The 17,617-nt window shown below is 44.5% G+C and overlaps 5 protein-coding genes across 5 annotated transcripts; 4 read left to right on the top strand and 1 right to left on the bottom strand.

The window, feature by feature from the left end:
• Positions 1 to 83: 83 nt before the first annotated feature.
• LOC9634586 (antimicrobial peptide 1) lies at positions 84 to 588 on the top strand. Its single transcript, XM_002981920.2, has one exon. It carries the CDS (start codon positions 140 to 142, stop codon positions 443 to 445), a length of 306 nt encoding a protein of 101 aa, XP_002981966.1. The 5' UTR covers positions 84 to 139; the 3' UTR covers positions 446 to 588.
• A 7,130-nt stretch (positions 589 to 7,718) lies between these two features.
• Positions 7,719 to 9,511, bottom strand: LOC112350564. Its single transcript, XM_024686944.1, has 2 exons — positions 8,404 to 9,511; positions 7,719 to 8,344 (listed from the first exon to the last, which is right to left on the bottom strand). The coding sequence occupies exons 1-2, from the start codon at positions 8,450 to 8,452 to the stop codon at positions 7,806 to 7,808; spliced, it is 588 nt and encodes a 195-aa protein (XP_024542712.1). The 5' UTR covers positions 8,453 to 9,511; the 3' UTR covers positions 7,719 to 7,805.
• Positions 9,512 to 13,246: 3,735 nt separating this feature from the next.
• Positions 13,247 to 13,790, top strand: LOC9634585 (antimicrobial peptide 1). The gene has a single exon (XM_002981919.2). The coding sequence runs from the start codon at positions 13,353 to 13,355 to the stop codon at positions 13,656 to 13,658; it is 306 nt and encodes a 101-aa protein (XP_002981965.1). The 5' UTR covers positions 13,247 to 13,352; the 3' UTR covers positions 13,659 to 13,790.
• A 1,152-nt stretch (positions 13,791 to 14,942) lies between these two features.
• On the top strand, positions 14,943 to 15,486 carry LOC9634584 (antimicrobial peptide 1). Its single transcript, XM_002981918.2, has one exon. The coding sequence runs from the start codon at positions 15,049 to 15,051 to the stop codon at positions 15,352 to 15,354; it is 306 nt and encodes a 101-aa protein (XP_002981964.1). The 5' UTR covers positions 14,943 to 15,048; the 3' UTR covers positions 15,355 to 15,486.
• A 1,152-nt stretch (positions 15,487 to 16,638) lies between these two features.
• On the top strand, positions 16,639 to 17,182 carry LOC9634583 (antimicrobial peptide 1). Its single transcript, XM_002981917.2, has one exon. The coding sequence runs from the start codon at positions 16,745 to 16,747 to the stop codon at positions 17,048 to 17,050; it is 306 nt and encodes a 101-aa protein (XP_002981963.2). The 5' UTR covers positions 16,639 to 16,744; the 3' UTR covers positions 17,051 to 17,182.
• The last annotated feature ends 435 nt before the right edge of the window (positions 17,183 to 17,617 follow it).

Here is a 17,617-nt window from a genome sequence, read left to right as displayed (position 1 = left end):
TGTTTCGTGGCGCGCATGCAAGAGCTGACTCCTCGTGTATAAATCTCACCGTTGTGAGCTCTTAGATGTTCATTGGATCTTCCTTGAAAGAGTTTTCATTTGATTGACGATCATAGCATAGCTTTGTGTTTGCGTGACAATGGCAGGAAAAATGGTGCTCGTTCTTGTGGTGCTCGTTGTTGTGGGATCAATGATCACGGCCAATGCAAGCTACTTCGATACTTGGGCAGGGCCCGGGTGTAACAATCGGCTGGAGCGCTACAGTGCTTGTGGATGCACCAATGTTGGAGCCTCGCAGCACGGTGGCTACAGCTTTGGGTACCAGGGCCAGACTGCTGCTGCCTATAACACGGCAAACTGCCAAGGTGTGGCACACACACGGTTTAGTGGCTCTGTACAGGACTGCTCGGGCTTTGGATGGAACAGCTTCTTCATCCAGTGCTAAAGAGCTCCATGGCTCAAATCAAATTGCCAAATAAAAGAGAAAAATCTTCCTCTATAGTAATTTTAGTAGCGCATTAGTTTGGATGTTTGTACATGTTATTGGGCTCATTGAGCGCCCATAAGATTATTATTTGTATTATTCTATTTTAGATTCGTGATGGATGCCCATGCCATCTGGAACTTTTGCTTTGCTTTTGCTTTCTGTAGTTATTTTCTGCCAATTTAAGATAGTTCACATGTTGAAGCAAAATGTCAGATTCATATACATTAGCAATTCTTCTAATGGTGTTTGCAACATTTCTATTAGTCTCTTTGTAGCGACTGGGCTGTACCAATGGCTTTTGCATACTACAGTAAATGGCCATGTTTTACTATACAGGAACACAAACTGCTCGAGCTTTCAACAGACTAAATTGGCAAAAACCTTTCCACACCACACCTGCCTCTCCCAATTACACTCTTATCCAAAATTACTCTGACTTTGAAACGTAATAAGAAGTTTTATGTTATAAGCTTTTTAAAAAAGAAATTTGTGGCCGTGAATGCGATGTTGCGCTCACAAGGGACGCAGCAATGCGCTGCAAGCATACGATTCGCAGCGGCGCAGCGGCCAGGCGCTGGGCATGGCAGCCACTGTGAAACATTGCGTTGCCAGATCGAGAGATATTGGGAGCGGGAGGAGGATTCACTACGATCTTCGGCAGAGGTCGGCAGCTCGGCGCTTTCTCCATCGATCTTGCTGGAGAATATTTTGATCGACTTGTATTTCAAGTGCGGTGGGGGGCTGGGGAGGCTTGGCAGCTCTTCCAGGAAATGCCTCACAGGAATGTCACCTCGTGGACTTCTATGATCCTTAGACGTTTCGAGATCAGCGATCTGGAGGTGGCTTCCAAGCTCTTTATGCAAATACAGGAGCAGAATGTTGTTGCTGATATTTTGTAACAAGAAATTGAGAAAACTATAATGTCTTGATTTACCATTCACCTGTAAGGTTGTCTTTGAGCATATATTCCAGAAGAAAACTCAAGGAGGAGATCAAAACAAAAGCAATCTCTTGGAGAAAACAAAAGCTCTACACGCTTAGATCTTAAAGGCTGGTCACGTCTTTGTGGGGAGCTCGCTGGTGGATCTGGGGAACTAGGTGGAAGCTTGTGCCAGTTTTTTCAGAGGAAAGGCTTGGTTCCCAGACTTTCGTGGCTGCATTAAAGGCCTGCAGCAAATGCGTATAGTGCCAAAGAGAAGATCGTTTTGCTGGATAGAACTCGGAAAATCTACTTTCAGCTCAAACAGGCCAGACATGAGACGGACTTGTTCGTTGCAAGCACTCTGGTGGTCCTGTTTGCAAAGCTGGGTAGCATGGTGTACGCACAGCAGGTTTTTGACGCACGAGACATCCTTGACAGAATGGCCAGGAAAGACATAGTCTTATGGAACTCAATCATTAGGGGCTACTCACAGAATAGTCATGAAGATCTGGAACTAAAGACATTCCAAACAATGCTTGAAGATGGATATAATGAACCAAATATATTTGGGCTCTAAACGTGAGAGATACTAGAACAGGCTGATGATGAGTTTTTTTCTCAAGGGAAGATCCATTCATCCCTGCTGATCATGTTAGTATGACAATGGACTTAGAAAGGTAAAATTACAATTCAAGGTATTGCCAAATTCACTAGCTTAAATTGAGGAAGACCAATCATGATAAAAGATGACAATATTGAAAGAAATGTTATAATGAATTATAAATATTATTACTTAATCAACTCAGTATTGTGAGTGATGAATGAATTCCTTGGAAAGCTATATTAATGGTGAGCATGGAATACTGCTGCAGGACTCTGATGCAAGTTTGGAACTTTGGCACAATTGTTGCACCATTTAAAACATTTTGGGCACCATTTAAAAATATCAAAATGAAGAATAAAGTTATCCTTCTAGAAAACCAAGAAAAAAGAGTCTTGGTAAGAAAAATCTCATATAAGAAGTTAGAGTGAAATATTAATCAAGCTAAATCTATCATTGTTTCTGGTGCATATATAGCAATATAGCATAGTTGACTTTTTCCACATGGATTGGACAAGTTTGCCCCTCAACTTTTCTTCTATCTACTATAAGTCAACATGTTCACTCAGGCTTAAAGAGGCAAAAGATGGGGGGGTTGCAAAGGTTCCAAAAGTATAGTAAGGATAGTGAGGTCTAAGAATCAATCTTGAAAGAACTCTCCAATGGTGCTTCCAAACAAACTTGAGGTTGAAACTGAGGCTTAGGGGCATTGGGCGGAAGTGAGCATGGACTCGAGTGGTGCCGGATAGCCACCCAAAGAAGTGTTCAAGAGCAGCTCCTAGGGAAATCGACTGTAATGCTCCCGACTCATGTGGAGTGGTGCCCCATTTGAGTACCTTGTGGCTCATTGATCCTCGCCCTTCCTAAAGGCTTAGGCCTTCCCTTTGGGATGGAAGTGGGGGAGTAGGGGTACTTATACTTGGCCATTAAGCCACAATATTTCCCCCTGGTGTCCCGAAGCAAGGGTTGCACCCAAAACTTGGGATTTAGAGGGTCCCATGAACAAGTTTTGTTATACCAAGGGATGTTAAAAACCTAAAAGTTTGGTGTGCTTAGCTGTAGGGAGTGTACCCAAATTTTAAGTCCAGTCTAACCCGGGAAGGGGGATTGGAAAAGAATTTGGGAATACATGGATGGATAGCTAATGCTCCGTTGCTCGTGTAGTGAGTTGTTGAAACTAAGTAGGAGTTAGTACAATAGGCAGGAACCTTGGTAAGGGAACTTGACTAAAGCCAAAAACGTGGTGGTCAGATAGACAGGGTAAGTTAGCAAATTGGAAATGAAAAATTTGTGGCTTATAATTTGGTATTGAAGCTTTTTCCTCAGTTCTAGCAAAGGTTAGAGATGGATTGCTGGGAGATGGCTAAAATAGGGGGTAAGAGAACCAAGGCGGAGACGAAACCTCCTCTAAAGCTAGAACCTTCGATTGAACAAGAAGCTATGGATGAGGAATCCTTGTATAAGAAAGACTCCAGTGAGGAAACTTTTAAACAGAAGTCCGGTGGTGAGGTTTGGTTGATTGGATGTTCTAGAAGGACAATTGGCACAGACCAATGCTTTAATAGAGACCCTTATATGCAAGCTAAAGCATGACGAAAAGCGGAAGAAAAAGCAAAAGACTGCAGATGCTAGCAACACAGAAAGCATGGACTCTTTAGTGAGGACTGAGGTGGAACCAAACAAGGTTGAACAAACCGAAATGGAATCAGTCCCTGAAGCAATTCCCAAGTACAAACTAAAGCCCCCACTAATCTTCAAGGGAGTGAATGACTATAAGGTGGTGGAGGATTGATTTTACAATATGGAAGATTACTTCCGAGTGTTGCGATTACTGAGCTTGGAGAAGGTCCTATGTGCTAAACTATACTTGGCAAATAATGCTAAGTCTTAGTGAAGAATAATAAAAGACAATAAAGGACCAGTGGCCATTTGGGAAACGATAAAGGCAAGGATTTGCACAATTTACATTCTTCCAAATGCTACTTTGCACCTAAGGGATGAGGTAAATAGGCTGAAGCAGATGGGAACCATTCAAAAGTATATGAATGTGTTCATGGCAAAGAGGATCCTTGTCACAGACATGGGCGATATGGATGCGTTCCATGCCTTCATATCAAGCTTGTAGACTTGGGTTCGAGGTGAGGTGATGCATTGGAATCCAACCAATTACAAAAAAGAATTAGATGTAGCTCAAGGTGCATTTCAATGATAACTTACAAATAGAAAATACAACGAGGTTAGGGTCCACATTTAGCAAAGGAGCCAAACCAAATATATGGCAAAGGGAAATTCAAAAAGAATTTCTCTAAGAATGAGTTCTCAAAGTTCTTGAAAGGCAAATCTGGTAACTAGCAAGCAAGTATGTAAAGGAGTTAAGTGAAAAAGGATAGACCCACTAATAAGAAGGTCAAATCTACTAGTAACGTGGGAAACAACATATGTTTCAACTGCGTTGAAGTATAACACTTTTCAAGGGAATGTCCCTACCCGAAGAAGGCCAAAGTCAATATGGTTATTAAGTTGGGTGAAATTCAAATTGAGGTACGTGATCCAATCCTTAGCTCAAAGTTATTCATTACACGAGCAACTTTGGTAGAAAGTAATTCGTGACATTTACTAGCCCTTTGAGAAAAGCTCAGAGGTAACTTTGTTAAGATCCTTATTGATATAGGTGCTTCGGATAATTTTGTGGCTACAGATATAATTTAGCAAGCCAAACTAACGGTGTAGTGGCTAGGTGAACCAAGGACTATAGAGTTTGTTCAAGATAGCCAAAGCACCAATGAAGTATTTCGACAACTCACTAAAGGAATTAAGGTAGCATTTTTGTGCTTACTTTCAGTGGGGAGTGACAAAAAGATGGGAACAAAAGAAACACCTTTAATGATCCAACAAGTGTTAGACCAATTTTGAGATACCATGCTGGAGGAGTTATCGATAGGGTTACCCCCCACATGACCGATAAAACATAAGATCGAGCTAGTCGAGGGTGCTAAAGCAGTGGTTCGTCCCCCCTATCAATTGAACGAAAAGGAACTCAAGGCGCTCAAGTGTTAATTTGAAGAGTTGGTGGAAAAAGGGTATGTTAAGTTGAACAAGTCGCCATATAAAGCACTAGTGTTATTTGTGAAAAAGAAAGATGGCTCTATACACATATGCATAGACTACCAGTTGCTCAACAAATATACAAAGAAGAACAAGTACCCTTTACCAAGGATTCAATCCTTGAGAAGTATTTCACCTTTCCCAACATATCAAATAAGTAAGGTCAGAATACTACCAAATTAGGGTAACAGAGGAGGATGTCGAGAAGACAACTTGTTAGACAAAATATGAAAACTTTGAGTTTCTAGTGATGCCCTTTGGGCTGTGCAATGCATTAACAACATTTTCGGTGCTATTGAACTACATTTTTGTCATTTGGATCATTTCATGGTCGTCTATATTGACGACATCTTGATTCATAGCAAGACGTTAAAGGAGCATGCCAAATACTTGAGGGAACACAAATTGTATGCTAAAGAGAGCAAATATAACTTTGCTCAACAAGAAAAGTTTCTTGGGCATGTGGTGGGCAAGGACAGGCTCAAAGTAAACCCTAAAAAGGTCCAAGCTATCTAGGAATGGAAACAACCATTAAATGTACATGAGTTAAAGGCATTCTTGGGGCTATGCAATTACTACCAAAAGTTTATCAAGTACTATTCGAGAGTAACCCTGCCTTTAATGAACTAAACGGAAAAAAGGAAGATGGTATAGATAGTAGAATGTTTATTCACCTCAAAAGGAAGTTGAGGAAAGCTCATATGTTGGTGTTACCAAACTTTGGTAAGCACTTCGAGGTAGAAATTGACACTTTAGACTTTGCGTTGGGCACAATTTTGAAGCAAAACAACCACCCAGTAGTGTTCTTCTCGAAAAAATTGGACAAGGCTTAGCAAAAATGGCTTGCCCACGAGAAGAAATTGTTTGCGGTGGTCAAGACGCTCAAAGAGTGGCAACACTACCTTGGGAGACACTTCAAAGTTTACACGGATAATGTGGCAATGAAACACTTTTTTTCATAGCCCGACCTAAGAGGGAAACAGAGTTGGTGGGCTAATGCTTTGGCCAAGTTTGATTGCAAGATTTTATATAAACCGGGGAAGAACAATATCGTGACAAATGCTCTAAGTCAAAAAACAAGCTTGAAGTTGGCAATATTCAATACAACAGCAACCTTTTGGGATGATGTGCAGACAGTATATAAGAATGATGGTCTAACATAAAAAGTGTTGCTAATGAGCCAAGAAATATGGGATGCTCACCAAAGAGACAAACTGCCCATGGAAGAGAAGAAAGGTTATATGAAACACAATGGACTCATATATTATAAATAGACAAGGGTGTATGTTTCACAAGGGAAACTAAGGAAAGTAATATTAGAAGAGTGTCATGATGGACCTCTTGTGGGATACGGAAAAGTGCCCAAGATGATGGGCTTACTCAAAAAGAAGTATTATTGGCTAAAACATCCAAGACTATATAAAGATATATCCAACATGTCAATAGGTTAAAGCCATGACTAAGGCTAATAGGGGTTTGTTACAAAGCCTCTCAATTCCAGATCGTCTGTAGAAATGTCTTACAATGGACTTCATCATAGGACTCCCCCCAAAAAAGGGGTTTGATGCGATATTTGTGGTGGTAGATCGGTTTTGAAGATGACACATTTCATATCCATCACAACGAAAGTGGATATGGAAGGTATGGTGAAGTTGTTCTTTGAACAAGTGGTTCCAATGCGGGGAAGGCTAGAACAGATTATCTCAGATATCTTCACCAGTAAATTCTGGAAAACACTCCTAAAACAGTATCGCACCAAGTTGAAATTTAACACAGCTTATCACCCACAGATAGGTATTGGGTATTAAGTTAAGTTTGATGGCAATAACACTTCTTGAGACCAACTCTGAGACTGAGTCCAAGAGTGAGTTCGAGACAAAGTCTAATGTCGGGTACGAGATCGAGTCTAAGATCAAGTCTAAGATTGAGTTCAAAATCAAGTCCGAGACCAAGTCCGAGGTCAAGTCTAAGATCGAGTCCAAGATCAAGTTTGAATACTAATATAAATAATGGGGTGAAAGCCCAAAGCGTATGTCTCCCAAGGGAGAGAGGGGTTGTAGAGGGTTCTAAAAGTATAAGTTTAAGAACCAGTTTTGAAAAAGCTCTATAATGGTGCTTCCAAACAAATTTGATGTTGAGACTGGGGATTACAGGCCTTGGGTGGGAGTGAGCATGGACTAGAGTGGTGCCGGAAGGGCCACCTAAGGAAGTGCTTAAAAGTAGCTCCCACTCTCGAAAGGAAAACTAATTACAGTACTCCCAACTTATGTGAAATGGTGCCTCACTTGAATACTTGGCTCATTGGTCATCGCCCTTCCTAGGGGCTTGGGCCTTCCTTTTGGGATGGAAGTGGGGGAGTAAAGTTATTTATACCAGGCCTTTAAGCCACAGTGTTCTCCCCTGGTGTCCCGAAGCAAAGGTTACACCTAAAAATTAAGATTTAAAATGGATAGTTAATGTTTTGTTACTCGTGTAGTAAGTTGCTAAACCTAAATAAGACCAAATAGGAACTAGTACAATAAGCAATGACTAAGCTGTACCAATGGCTTTGCATATTACAATAAATGGGGATGCCCAAACATTAACATAGCTAGGAACACAAATTGGTTGAGCTTTCAACAAACTAAATTGCAAAAAACCTTTCCACACCACACTTGCCTCTCCCAATTACACTCTTATCCAAAATTACTCTAACTTTGAAATGAAAAGTTCTTAGCTTTTTTTAAAAAGAAATTCGTGGCCGTGAATATGATGTTGCGCTTGCGAGGGACACGGCAATGCGCTGCAAGCATATGATTCGCAGTGGCGCAGCAGCCAGGTGCTGGGCATGGCAGCCACTGTTGCAGCACTGAAACATTGCATCGCCAGATCGAGAGATATTGGGAGCAGGAAGAGGATTCACTACGATCTTCGGCAGAGGTCGGCAGCTCAGCGCTTTCTCCATCGATCTTGCTGGAGAATATTTTGATCGACTTGTATTTCAAGTGCGGTGGGGGGCTGGGGAGGCTTGGCAGCTCTTCCAAGAAATGCCTCACAGGAATGTCACCTCGTGGACTTCTATGATCCTCGGACGTTTCGAGATCGGCAATCCAGAGGTGGCTTCCAAGCTGTTTACGCAAATGCAGGAACAGGGTGTTGTTGCTGATGCTCAGTTCCAGAAGAAAACTCCAGGACGAGATCAAAACAGCTAGCAAGTTGACAAGAGCAGATCCCCAGCGCCGATTTGGAGCTGTGAGAGAGCTTAGGAGTAAGAACAAAGGCACAAGAAACGATCGCTTGCAAGAATACCATCCCCAGCACCTCGATCGAGCTCGGCGCAGCTCGCGCGAGCGCCCATGGCGCAAAATATAAAAACCCTGGCTATGGAGGGAGGGATATTTTCGATTTTGACTCACTGTTTCGTCCGGGGATGAGATTCGAACGCTGAGCGCCTCAAGCGAATGCGCTGCTCAGCGACGCGATCGAGTCCAGCGACGAGCGCAGCGTGAAATTCTCGGCCAATGCCAGGGACCCCGAGCCCCTGGCAAGGATTGAGTGGGGCTTGGGCCACACCGGGATCTCTGTCTCCTCCGCGAAACCGTGAATCCGGGAAGAAGCTCCGCCCAGAGCGATTGGGAGGAAAACGAGGATGGAGATTGTGACGAGTATTGGGGATAAATGTCTGAGCATCGCGAGCGCTAGGAGCATTGAATTCCCAGGATTGAGTGGAATGGATCAAGGAGGATTGAGCAATCGCTGGAATTTAAGAAAGGAAAAATCCCAAGGGAGAAAGAGGAAGGCTCCAATTCTTTGCTCACTATCATTGATTCAGTGAGGGAGAGATTTTTTTTTTCTAATTGATCATGCCAGGAGTAGCGGCAAAAGAGGCGATCACTCCAAATGTGGATCCAGAACGAGCCCCCCTTCTCTCTCTCTCTCTCTCTCTCTCTCTCTCTCTCTCTCTCTGTGTGTATGTGATGAGAGAAGCCAGCCCTCACAACCTAGCGCTCTATAGAGAATGAGAACACTCCCAGAACAATCCCCTGGGATGGATCTCACACAGGATGGGAAAGAAAACTAAGAAAGCCCTAAACTGAAGGAATGCGACTCAACCAGGTGGCTATACGCCACGTGGCTCTAACACTCTGGATCTTTATCACCAGCGTGACCATTGCCGCCCACTGCGAGGACAGGTCGCATACTCCAAGCACTTCTCGATGTTTGCCTCTTGTGCTGCCCCTGTCAAAGCTAGATACTCCGCTTCAGTTGTCGACAAGGCTGTCACAGCTTGCCACTTGCTGCTCCAAGTTAGCACTCCATCACCAAGGAAAAAGCAATAGCCGGATGTAGACTTCCTGTCGTCTAAATCCCCTGCATAATCTGCATCTGCATAGCCTCGCAAAATAAATGTGTGACCAGAAACCTGCCGTTGATAGCTTAGGCCAAAATTAGCAGTGCCTCTGAGATAGCACAAGATGCGCGCCAATGTTGCCAACCTGGATTTGCCATATACTTAGCCACCTCTCCCACAGAATAAGCAATGTCTGGGCGGGTACAAACGGCCAAGTAGATTAAGCATCCAATGACCTGGCGATATGGCACAAGCTCCATCTGTTGCGTCTCAACCTCACTAAGAGACATCTCAGCAGACAAATGAGTACTCGCTTGCATTGAAGTAATGGAAGGGTTGAGGTTCTCAAGGCCAAACCTGCGCAATACTTCCTCCACATAAGCTCGTTGTGAGAGTGTCACAACTCCTGGCTGTGGTCACTGAACTTGAATCCCAAGGAAAGTGTGCACGGGGCCAAGATCTTGCATCTCAAACTGGGTTCCTAGCTTTCTCTTGATTTCAGCAAGAAGATCTCTGTTGTTGGAAACAAAGATACCATCGTCCACATACAAGGCCAAAATGACCAAAGCACCATCCTCAATCTTCATATAAACGTTTGAGTCGGCATGGTTTTTCTGGAATCCAAGAGAAATCAGAAAAGAATCGATTTTCTTATACCAGATGCGTGGACTTTGTTTCAGGCCGTATAAAGCCTTCTTCAGCCGATAAATCCTTTGGCTTGGATCTAGGCCTGTCGGGAGCTGGATGTAAACCTCCTCAGGAATTTCTCCATGTAAAAATGCAGTCTTCACATCCATTTGCTCCACATAAAGATCATGTTGCGCTGCTAAAGCAAGTAACAGCCTGATAGAAGCCATCTTCACGACCGGGCTGAAAGTTTCTGTAAAGTCTATGCCTTCGATCTGAGTAAAGCCTCGTGCCACAAGCCTAGCTTTAAAGCGCTGCACTTCTCCTGAAGGTCCAGCTTTCACGCAGAAAAGTAGCTTTGTCGAAACTACATTAGCATTGTCAGGAACTTCATCAGGAAGATACCAGGTTTCATTCATTGCATGAGCTCGCATCTCAGCATCAATAGCGTCACCCCGTGCAGCAGCATAAGGAGATTTCTTAGCTTGTGCAAGCGTAACCGGAATCTTCACCTCTGCTGCTGTGAACATAGCCGTTCGACTCTGATAATAAGAAGCTCTAGCAGCTGCTCGTGCTCGCTTCTCAGCTTGCTCTCGCTGATAAGCTTCACCCTTCGCTATATAGGTTAAAGGGCGACCAGAGCGGCTCAAAACCTGGATAAGATCAGGATCTCGGTGACGCACAGGTTCAGGAGGTTCAGGAATATTGTGCTCGGGCTCAGGATCAGGAACCACCTCAGGAACGTGATCAGGCTCTATTTCTCGTGTCACAGCAGAGGTTGAAGCTCCCCGCAGCTGGAGCATAAGCACAGCCAAGTCCAGGTAGAGGATCATCCTCCCATGGATGAAAGAAAACAGGCTGTGAGCTCGCCCTACTTTCTCCACAAAGAAAACCTGTAGAAGGAACTTGACGTTGAAAATACACACGAGATTCATCAAAGATGACATCTAGACTCACAAACTCTTTTCCCAAGTCTAGATGAAGGAGTCGATATCCTCGCTGCACTATAGCCCAGAAATACACACTTCTTGGATTTACATCCAATTTCCTGCGTAGCTCATTAGGAACATGAGAAAAGGCTAGACAGCCAAACCGCCGTAAGATATCCATGCGTGGACGTTGTCCAGTCCAAGCCTCATAAGGTGTCTTGCCTTGAACAGCTGTGGTCAACACCCTATTACGCATGAAGACAGCTGTGGCTATCGCATGATCCCAAAACCTAGGAGGAAGACCAGCATCAGCAATCATCGTCCTAGCCAGCTCCACCACTGTCCTGTTAAACCGCTCAGCTACCCGTTAAGCTCAGGAGTGTATGGAACTGTGAATTGCCGCTGAATTCCTGCTTTCTCGCAGTAATCAGAAAAATGAACGGACACGTACTCACCTCCTCCATCAGAGCGGAGCACTTTGATGCGTAAATCAAGCTGGTTCTCCACTTCATGCTTATAAGCCTTAAATGCTAGCAAAGCTTCGTCCTTAATAGCTAAGAACTTAACAGCCACATACCTCGTAGCATCATCAATAAACGAAATAAAGTACTTCTTGCGCTGTGTCATCACTTGAAAAGGGCCACATAAGTCTGAGTGAACCAGCTGAAGAGGACTTGTCACCCGAACACTCCCGCCAGAGTTGAATGCCCGACGATGCTGCTTTCCCATGATGCATGGCTCGCAATAGCATTGAAAAAGACATGATGGCCAAGCCATCAACCACGTGGTCTCGCTGCAACTGCTGGATCGTCTTATGATTCATGTGGCCAAGTCGATGATGCCAAGTTTGGATATCTACAGCTCCCCCTGAAGATGAACTCGCAGTAGCCACTGTCATCGTAGCTAGCAGCTTCCCTGGAACACAAACCTCGCAATCCATCTGGAACAGTCGTCCTATCGTGCTTGCTGAAGCGACATGTCCAACCTCTGGATGTGTGATCTTGACACGATCACCACGAAATTCCAAGTTGAATCCTTGCTCCATCCAAGGAAGGAATGTTGAGCCTTGGGGATGTACCACACATGCTTGACTGGAACCACCAAGCCTGTGGGTAGTCGCACTTCAATCGTGCCCACACCTTCAACTGTTATCTGTGAGTCGAACTTGGTCAGTGCATTTCCTCATCTCCAAAAATAGCTCACGGTCAAAAGTTGAGTGATTCGTTGCTGCTGAATCCTGCCAAAGAACATGGCTTGTGGTATCCACCTCTACTCCTCAGAGTCATCCATGACAAGCCATTAGCCATAGCGGAAGAGTCTTCATCGTCACCATCATCTCAGTGTTGACTTTTAAAATGTGGTGCCGCGCCAGAGGAAGATCCACGCTCATTTTTCAATTTTGTCTCACGACGTTGCTTCTTCACTGGACAATCCCTCAGGTGCCCACGCTTTGAACACGTCCCACACTTCAAATTGAATTTCCGCTTCATGGCTGGCTTTTCCTCAGTGCTGTTCCAAGTTGATTAAAGATAGAGGAGTGCCCTGCTTGTGTGTGCTGATTACCACGAGTCACCATGGCAATCCCGTCCTGCGCTGAAACATTGTGTTGCCAGATCGAGAGATATTGGGAGCGGGAGGAGGATTCACTATGATGTTCGGCAGAGGTCGGCAGCTCAGCGCTTTCTCCATCGATCTTGCTGGAGAATATTTTGATGGACTTATATTTCAAGTGCGGTGGGGGGCTGGGGAGGCTTGGCAGCTCTTCCAAGAAATGCCTCACAGGAATGTCACCTCGCGGACTTCTATGATCCTTAGACGTTTCGAGATCGGCGATCCGGAGGTGGCTTCCAAGCTCTTTATGCAAATGCAGGAGCAGGATGTTGTTACTGATATTTTGTAACAAGAAATTGAGAAAACTATCAATGTCTTGATTTACCATTCACCTGTAAGGTTGTCTTTGACCATATATTCCAGAAGAAAACTCCAGGACGAGACCAAAACAAAAGCCAGCTGGCTGTACACCACGTGGCTCTAACACTCCCTCTCCTTTTTAATCACACACCTTCTGTCCTGGCTGATCGCGAATAAATGCTCGGCGCTGGCCTGCCAATGGAAAGCGGCCTTTTCCACCATTTTTTCCTACGTACAATTAGGTTTTCAATAATGATAATATTTTAGGGCTTGTGCACGTCATTGACTGCGCATGCAAAAGATGACCCTTGACTGTTTGGCGCGTGCAAGAGGTGGTGTATAAATCTCACTGTTGTGTGCTCTTAGATGTTCATTGGATCTTCCTTGAGAGAGTTTTCATTTGATTGACGATCATAGCATAGCTTTGTGTTTGCGTGACAATGGCAGGAAAAATGGTGCTCGTTCTTGTGGCGGTCATTGTCTTGGGATCAATGATCACGGCCAATGCAAGCTACTTCGATACTTGGGCAGGGCCCGGGTGTAACAATCAGCGGGTGCGCTACAGTGCTTGTGGATGCACCAATGTTGGAGCCTCGCAGCACGGCGGCTACAGCTTTGGGTACCAGGGCCAGACTGCTGCGGCCTACAACACGGCAAACTGCCAAGGTGTGGCGCAGACACGGTTTAGTGCCTCTGTACAGGACTGCTCGGGCTTTGGATGGAACAGCTTCTTCATCCAGTGCTAAAGAGCTCCATGGTTCAAATAAAATTGCCAAATAAAAGAGAAAAATCTTCCTCTGTAGTAATGTTAGTAGCTCATTAGTTTGGACGTTTGTGGCTCATTGAGCGCCCATAAGATTATTATTTGTATTATTCTATTTTAGATTCGTGATGGATGCCCATGCCATCTGGAACTTTTGCCTTGCTTTTGCTTTCTGTAGTTATTTTCTGCCAATTTAAGATAGTTCACATGTTGAAGCAAAATGTCAGATTCATATACATTAGCAATTCTTCTAATGGTGTTTGCAACATTTCTATTAGTGTCTTTGCAGCAACTGGGCTGTACCAATGGTTTTTGCATACTACAGTAAATGGGCATGTTTGACTATACAGGAACACAAATTGCTCGAGCTTTCAACAGACTAAATTGGCAAAGACCTTTCCACACCACACCTGCCTCTCCCAATTACACTCTTATCCAAAATTACTCTGACTTTGAAACGTAATCAGAAGCTTTATGTTATAAGCTTTTTCAAAAAGAAATTTGTGGCCATGAATGCGATGTTGCACTCGCGAGGGATGCGGCAATGCGCTGCAAGCATACGATTCGCAGCGGCGCAGCGGCCAGGCGCCGGGCATGGGAGCCACTGTCGCAGCGCTGAAACATTGCGTTGCCAGATCGAGAGATATTGGGAGCGGGAGGAGGATTCACTACGATGTTCGGCAGAGGTCGGCAGCTCGGCGCTTTCTCCATCGATCTTGCTGGAGAATATTTTGATGGACTTGTATTTCAAGTGCGGTGGGGGGCTGGGGTGGCTTGGCAGCTCTTCCAAGAAATGCCTCACAGGAATGTCACCTCGCGGACTTCTATGATCCTTAGACGTTTCGAGATCGGCGATCCGGAGGTGGCTTCCAAGCTCTTTATGCAAATGCAGGAGCAGGATGTTGTTACTGATATTTTGTAACAAGAAATTGAGAAAACTATCAATGTCTTGATTTACCATTCACCTGTAAGGTTGTCTTTGACCATATATTCCAGAAGAAAACTCCAGGACGAGACCAAAACAAAAGCCAGCTGGCTGTACACCACGTGGCTCTAACACTCCCTCTCCTTTTTAATCACACACCTTCTGTCCTGGCTGATCGCGAATAAATGCTCGGCGCTGGCCTGCCAATGGAAAGCGGCCTTTTCCACCATTTTTTCCTACGTACAATTAGGTTTTCAATAATGATAATATTTTAGGGCTTGTGCACGTCATTGACTGCGCATGCAAAAGATGACCCTTGACTGTTTGGCGCGTGCAAGAGGTGGTGTATAAATCTCACTGTTGTGTGCTCTTAGATGTTCATTGGATCTTCCTTGAGAGAGTTTTCATTTGATTGACGATCATAGCATAGCTTTGTGTTTGCGTGACAATGGCAGGAAAAATGGTGCTCGTTCTTGTGGCGGTCATTGTCTTGGGATCAATGATCACGGCCAATGCAAGCTACTTCGATACTTGGGCAGGGCCCGGGTGTAACAATCAGCGGGTGCGCTACAGTGCTTGTGGATGCACCAATGTTGGAGCCTCGCAGCACGGCGGCTACAGCTTTGGGTACCAGGGCCAGACTGCTGCGGCCTACAACACGGCAAACTGCCAAGGTGTGGCGCAGACACGGTTTAGTGCCTCTGTACAGGACTGCTCGGGCTTTGGATGGAACAGCTTCTTCATCCAGTGCTAAAGAGCTCCATGGTTCAAATAAAATTGCCAAATAAAAGAGAAAAATCTTCCTCTGTAGTAATGTTAGTAGCTCATTAGTTTGGACGTTTGTGGCTCATTGAGCGCCCATAAGATTATTATTTGTATTATTCTATTTTAGATTCGTGATGGATGCCCATGCCATCTGGAACTTTTGCCTTGCTTTTGCTTTCTGTAGTTATTTTCTGCCAATTTAAGATAGTTCACATGTTGAAGCAAAATGTCAGATTCATATACATTAGCAATTCTTCTAATGGTGTTTGCAACATTTCTATTAGTGTCTTTGCAGCAACTGGGCTGTACCAATGGTTTTTGCATACTACAGTAAATGGGCATGTTTGACTATACAGGAACACAAATTGCTCGAGCTTTCAACAGACTAAATTGGCAAAGACCTTTCCACACCACACCTGCCTCTCCCAATTACACTCTTATCCAAAATTACTCTGACTTTGAAACGTAATCAGAAGCTTTATGTTATAAGCTTTTTCAAAAAGAAATTTGTGGCCATGAATGCGATGTTGCACTCGCGAGGGATGCGGCAATGCGCTGCAAGCATACGATTCGCAGCGGCGCAGCGGCCAGGCGCCGGGCATGGGAGCCACTGTCGCAGCGCTGAAACATTGCGTTGCCAGATCGAGAGATATTGGGAGCGGGAGGAGGATTCACTACGATGTTCGGCAGAGGTCGGCAGCTCGGCGCTTTCTCCATCGATCTTGCTGGAGAATATTTTGATGGACTTGTATTTCAAGTGCGGTGGGGGGCTGGGGTGGCTTGGCAGCTCTTCCAAGAAATGCCTCACAGGAATGTCACCTCGCGGACTTCTATGATCCTTAGACGTTTCGAGATCGGCGATCCGGAGGTGGCTTCCAAGCTCTTTATGCAAATGCAGGAGCAGGATGTTGTTACTGATATTTTGTAACAAGAAATTGAGAAAACTATCAATGTCTTGATTTACCATTCACCTGTAAGGTTGTCTTTGACCATATATTCCAGAAGAAAACTCCAGGACGAGACCAAAACAAAAGCCAGCTGGCTGTACACCACGTGGCTCTAACACTCCCTCTCCTTTTTAATCACACACCTTCTGTCCTGGCTGATCGCGAATAAATGCTCGGCGCTGGCCTGCCAATGGAAAGCGGCCTTTTCCACCATTTTTTCCTACGTACAATTAGGTTTTCAATAATGATAATATTTTAGGGCTTGTGCACGTCATTGACTGCGCATGCAAAAGATGACCCTTGACTGTTTGGCGCGTGCAAGAGGTGGTGTATAAATCTCACTGTTGTGTGCTCTTAGATGTTCATTGGATCTTCCTTGAGAGAGTTTTCATTTGATTGACGATCATAGCATAGCTTTGTGTTTGCGTGACAATGGCAGGAAAAATGGTGCTCGTTCTTGTGGCGGTCATTGTCTTGGGATCAATGATCACGGCCAATGCAAGCTACTTCGATACTTGGGCAGGGCCCGGGTGTAACAATCAGCGGGTGCGCTACAGTGCTTGTGGATGCACCAATGTTGGAGCCTCGCAGCACGGCGGCTACAGCTTTGGGTACCAGGGCCAGACTGCTGCGGCCTACAACACGGCAAACTGCCAAGGTGTGGCGCAGACACGGTTTAGTGCCTCTGTACAGGACTGCTCGGGCTTTGGATGGAACAGCTTCTTCATCCAGTGCTAAAGAGCTCCATGGTTCAAATAAAATTGCCAAATAAAAGAGAAAAATCTTCCTCTGTAGTAATGTTAGTAGCTCATTAGTTTGGACGTTTGTGGCTCATTGAGCGCCCATAAGATTATTATTTGTATTATTCTATTTTAGATTCGTGATGGATGCCCATGCCATCTGGAACTTTTGCCTTGCTTTTGCTTTCTGTAGTTATTTTCTGCCAATTTAAGATAGTTCACATGTTGAAGCAAAATGTCAGATTCATATACATTAGCAATTCTTCTAATGGTGTTTGCAACATTTCTATTAGTGTCTTTGCAGCAACTGGGCTGTACCAATGGTTTTTGCATACTACAGTAAATGGGCATGTTTGACTATACAGGAACACAAATTGCTCGAGCTTTCAACAGACTAAATTGGCAAAGACCTTTCCACACCACACCTGCCTCTCCCAATTACACTCTTATCCAAAATTACTCTGACTTTGAAACGTAATCAGAAGCTTTATGTTATAAGCTTTTTCAAAAAGAAATTTGTGGCCATGAATGCGATGTTGCACTCGCGAGGGATGCGGCAATGCGC

Source organism: Selaginella moellendorffii, unplaced genomic scaffold (genome assembly GCF_000143415.4).
Source record: "Selaginella moellendorffii unplaced genomic scaffold, v1.0 SELMOscaffold_51, whole genome shotgun sequence".
Lineage (NCBI taxonomy): Eukaryota > Viridiplantae > Streptophyta > Lycopodiopsida > Selaginellales > Selaginellaceae > Selaginella > Selaginella moellendorffii.
This window is presented reverse-complemented; position numbering and strand designations above follow the sequence as displayed.

Coding starts and splice junctions, on each gene's coding strand:
- LOC9634586 (XM_002981920.2), top strand. CDS start 140: ATGGCAGGAAAAATGGTGCTCGTTCTTGTGGTGCTCGTTGTTGTGGGA.
- LOC112350564 (XM_024686944.1), bottom strand. CDS start 8,452: ATGGGCGCTCGCGCGAGCTGCGCCGAGCTCGATCGAGGTGCTGGGGAT. Junction 8,345..8,403: donor CGATCGAGGTGCTGGGGATG/GTATTCTTGCAA, acceptor GCTCTCTCACAG/CTCCAAATCGGCGCTGGGGA.
- LOC9634585 (XM_002981919.2), top strand. CDS start 13,353: ATGGCAGGAAAAATGGTGCTCGTTCTTGTGGCGGTCATTGTCTTGGGA.
- LOC9634584 (XM_002981918.2), top strand. CDS start 15,049: ATGGCAGGAAAAATGGTGCTCGTTCTTGTGGCGGTCATTGTCTTGGGA.
- LOC9634583 (XM_002981917.2), top strand. CDS start 16,745: ATGGCAGGAAAAATGGTGCTCGTTCTTGTGGCGGTCATTGTCTTGGGA.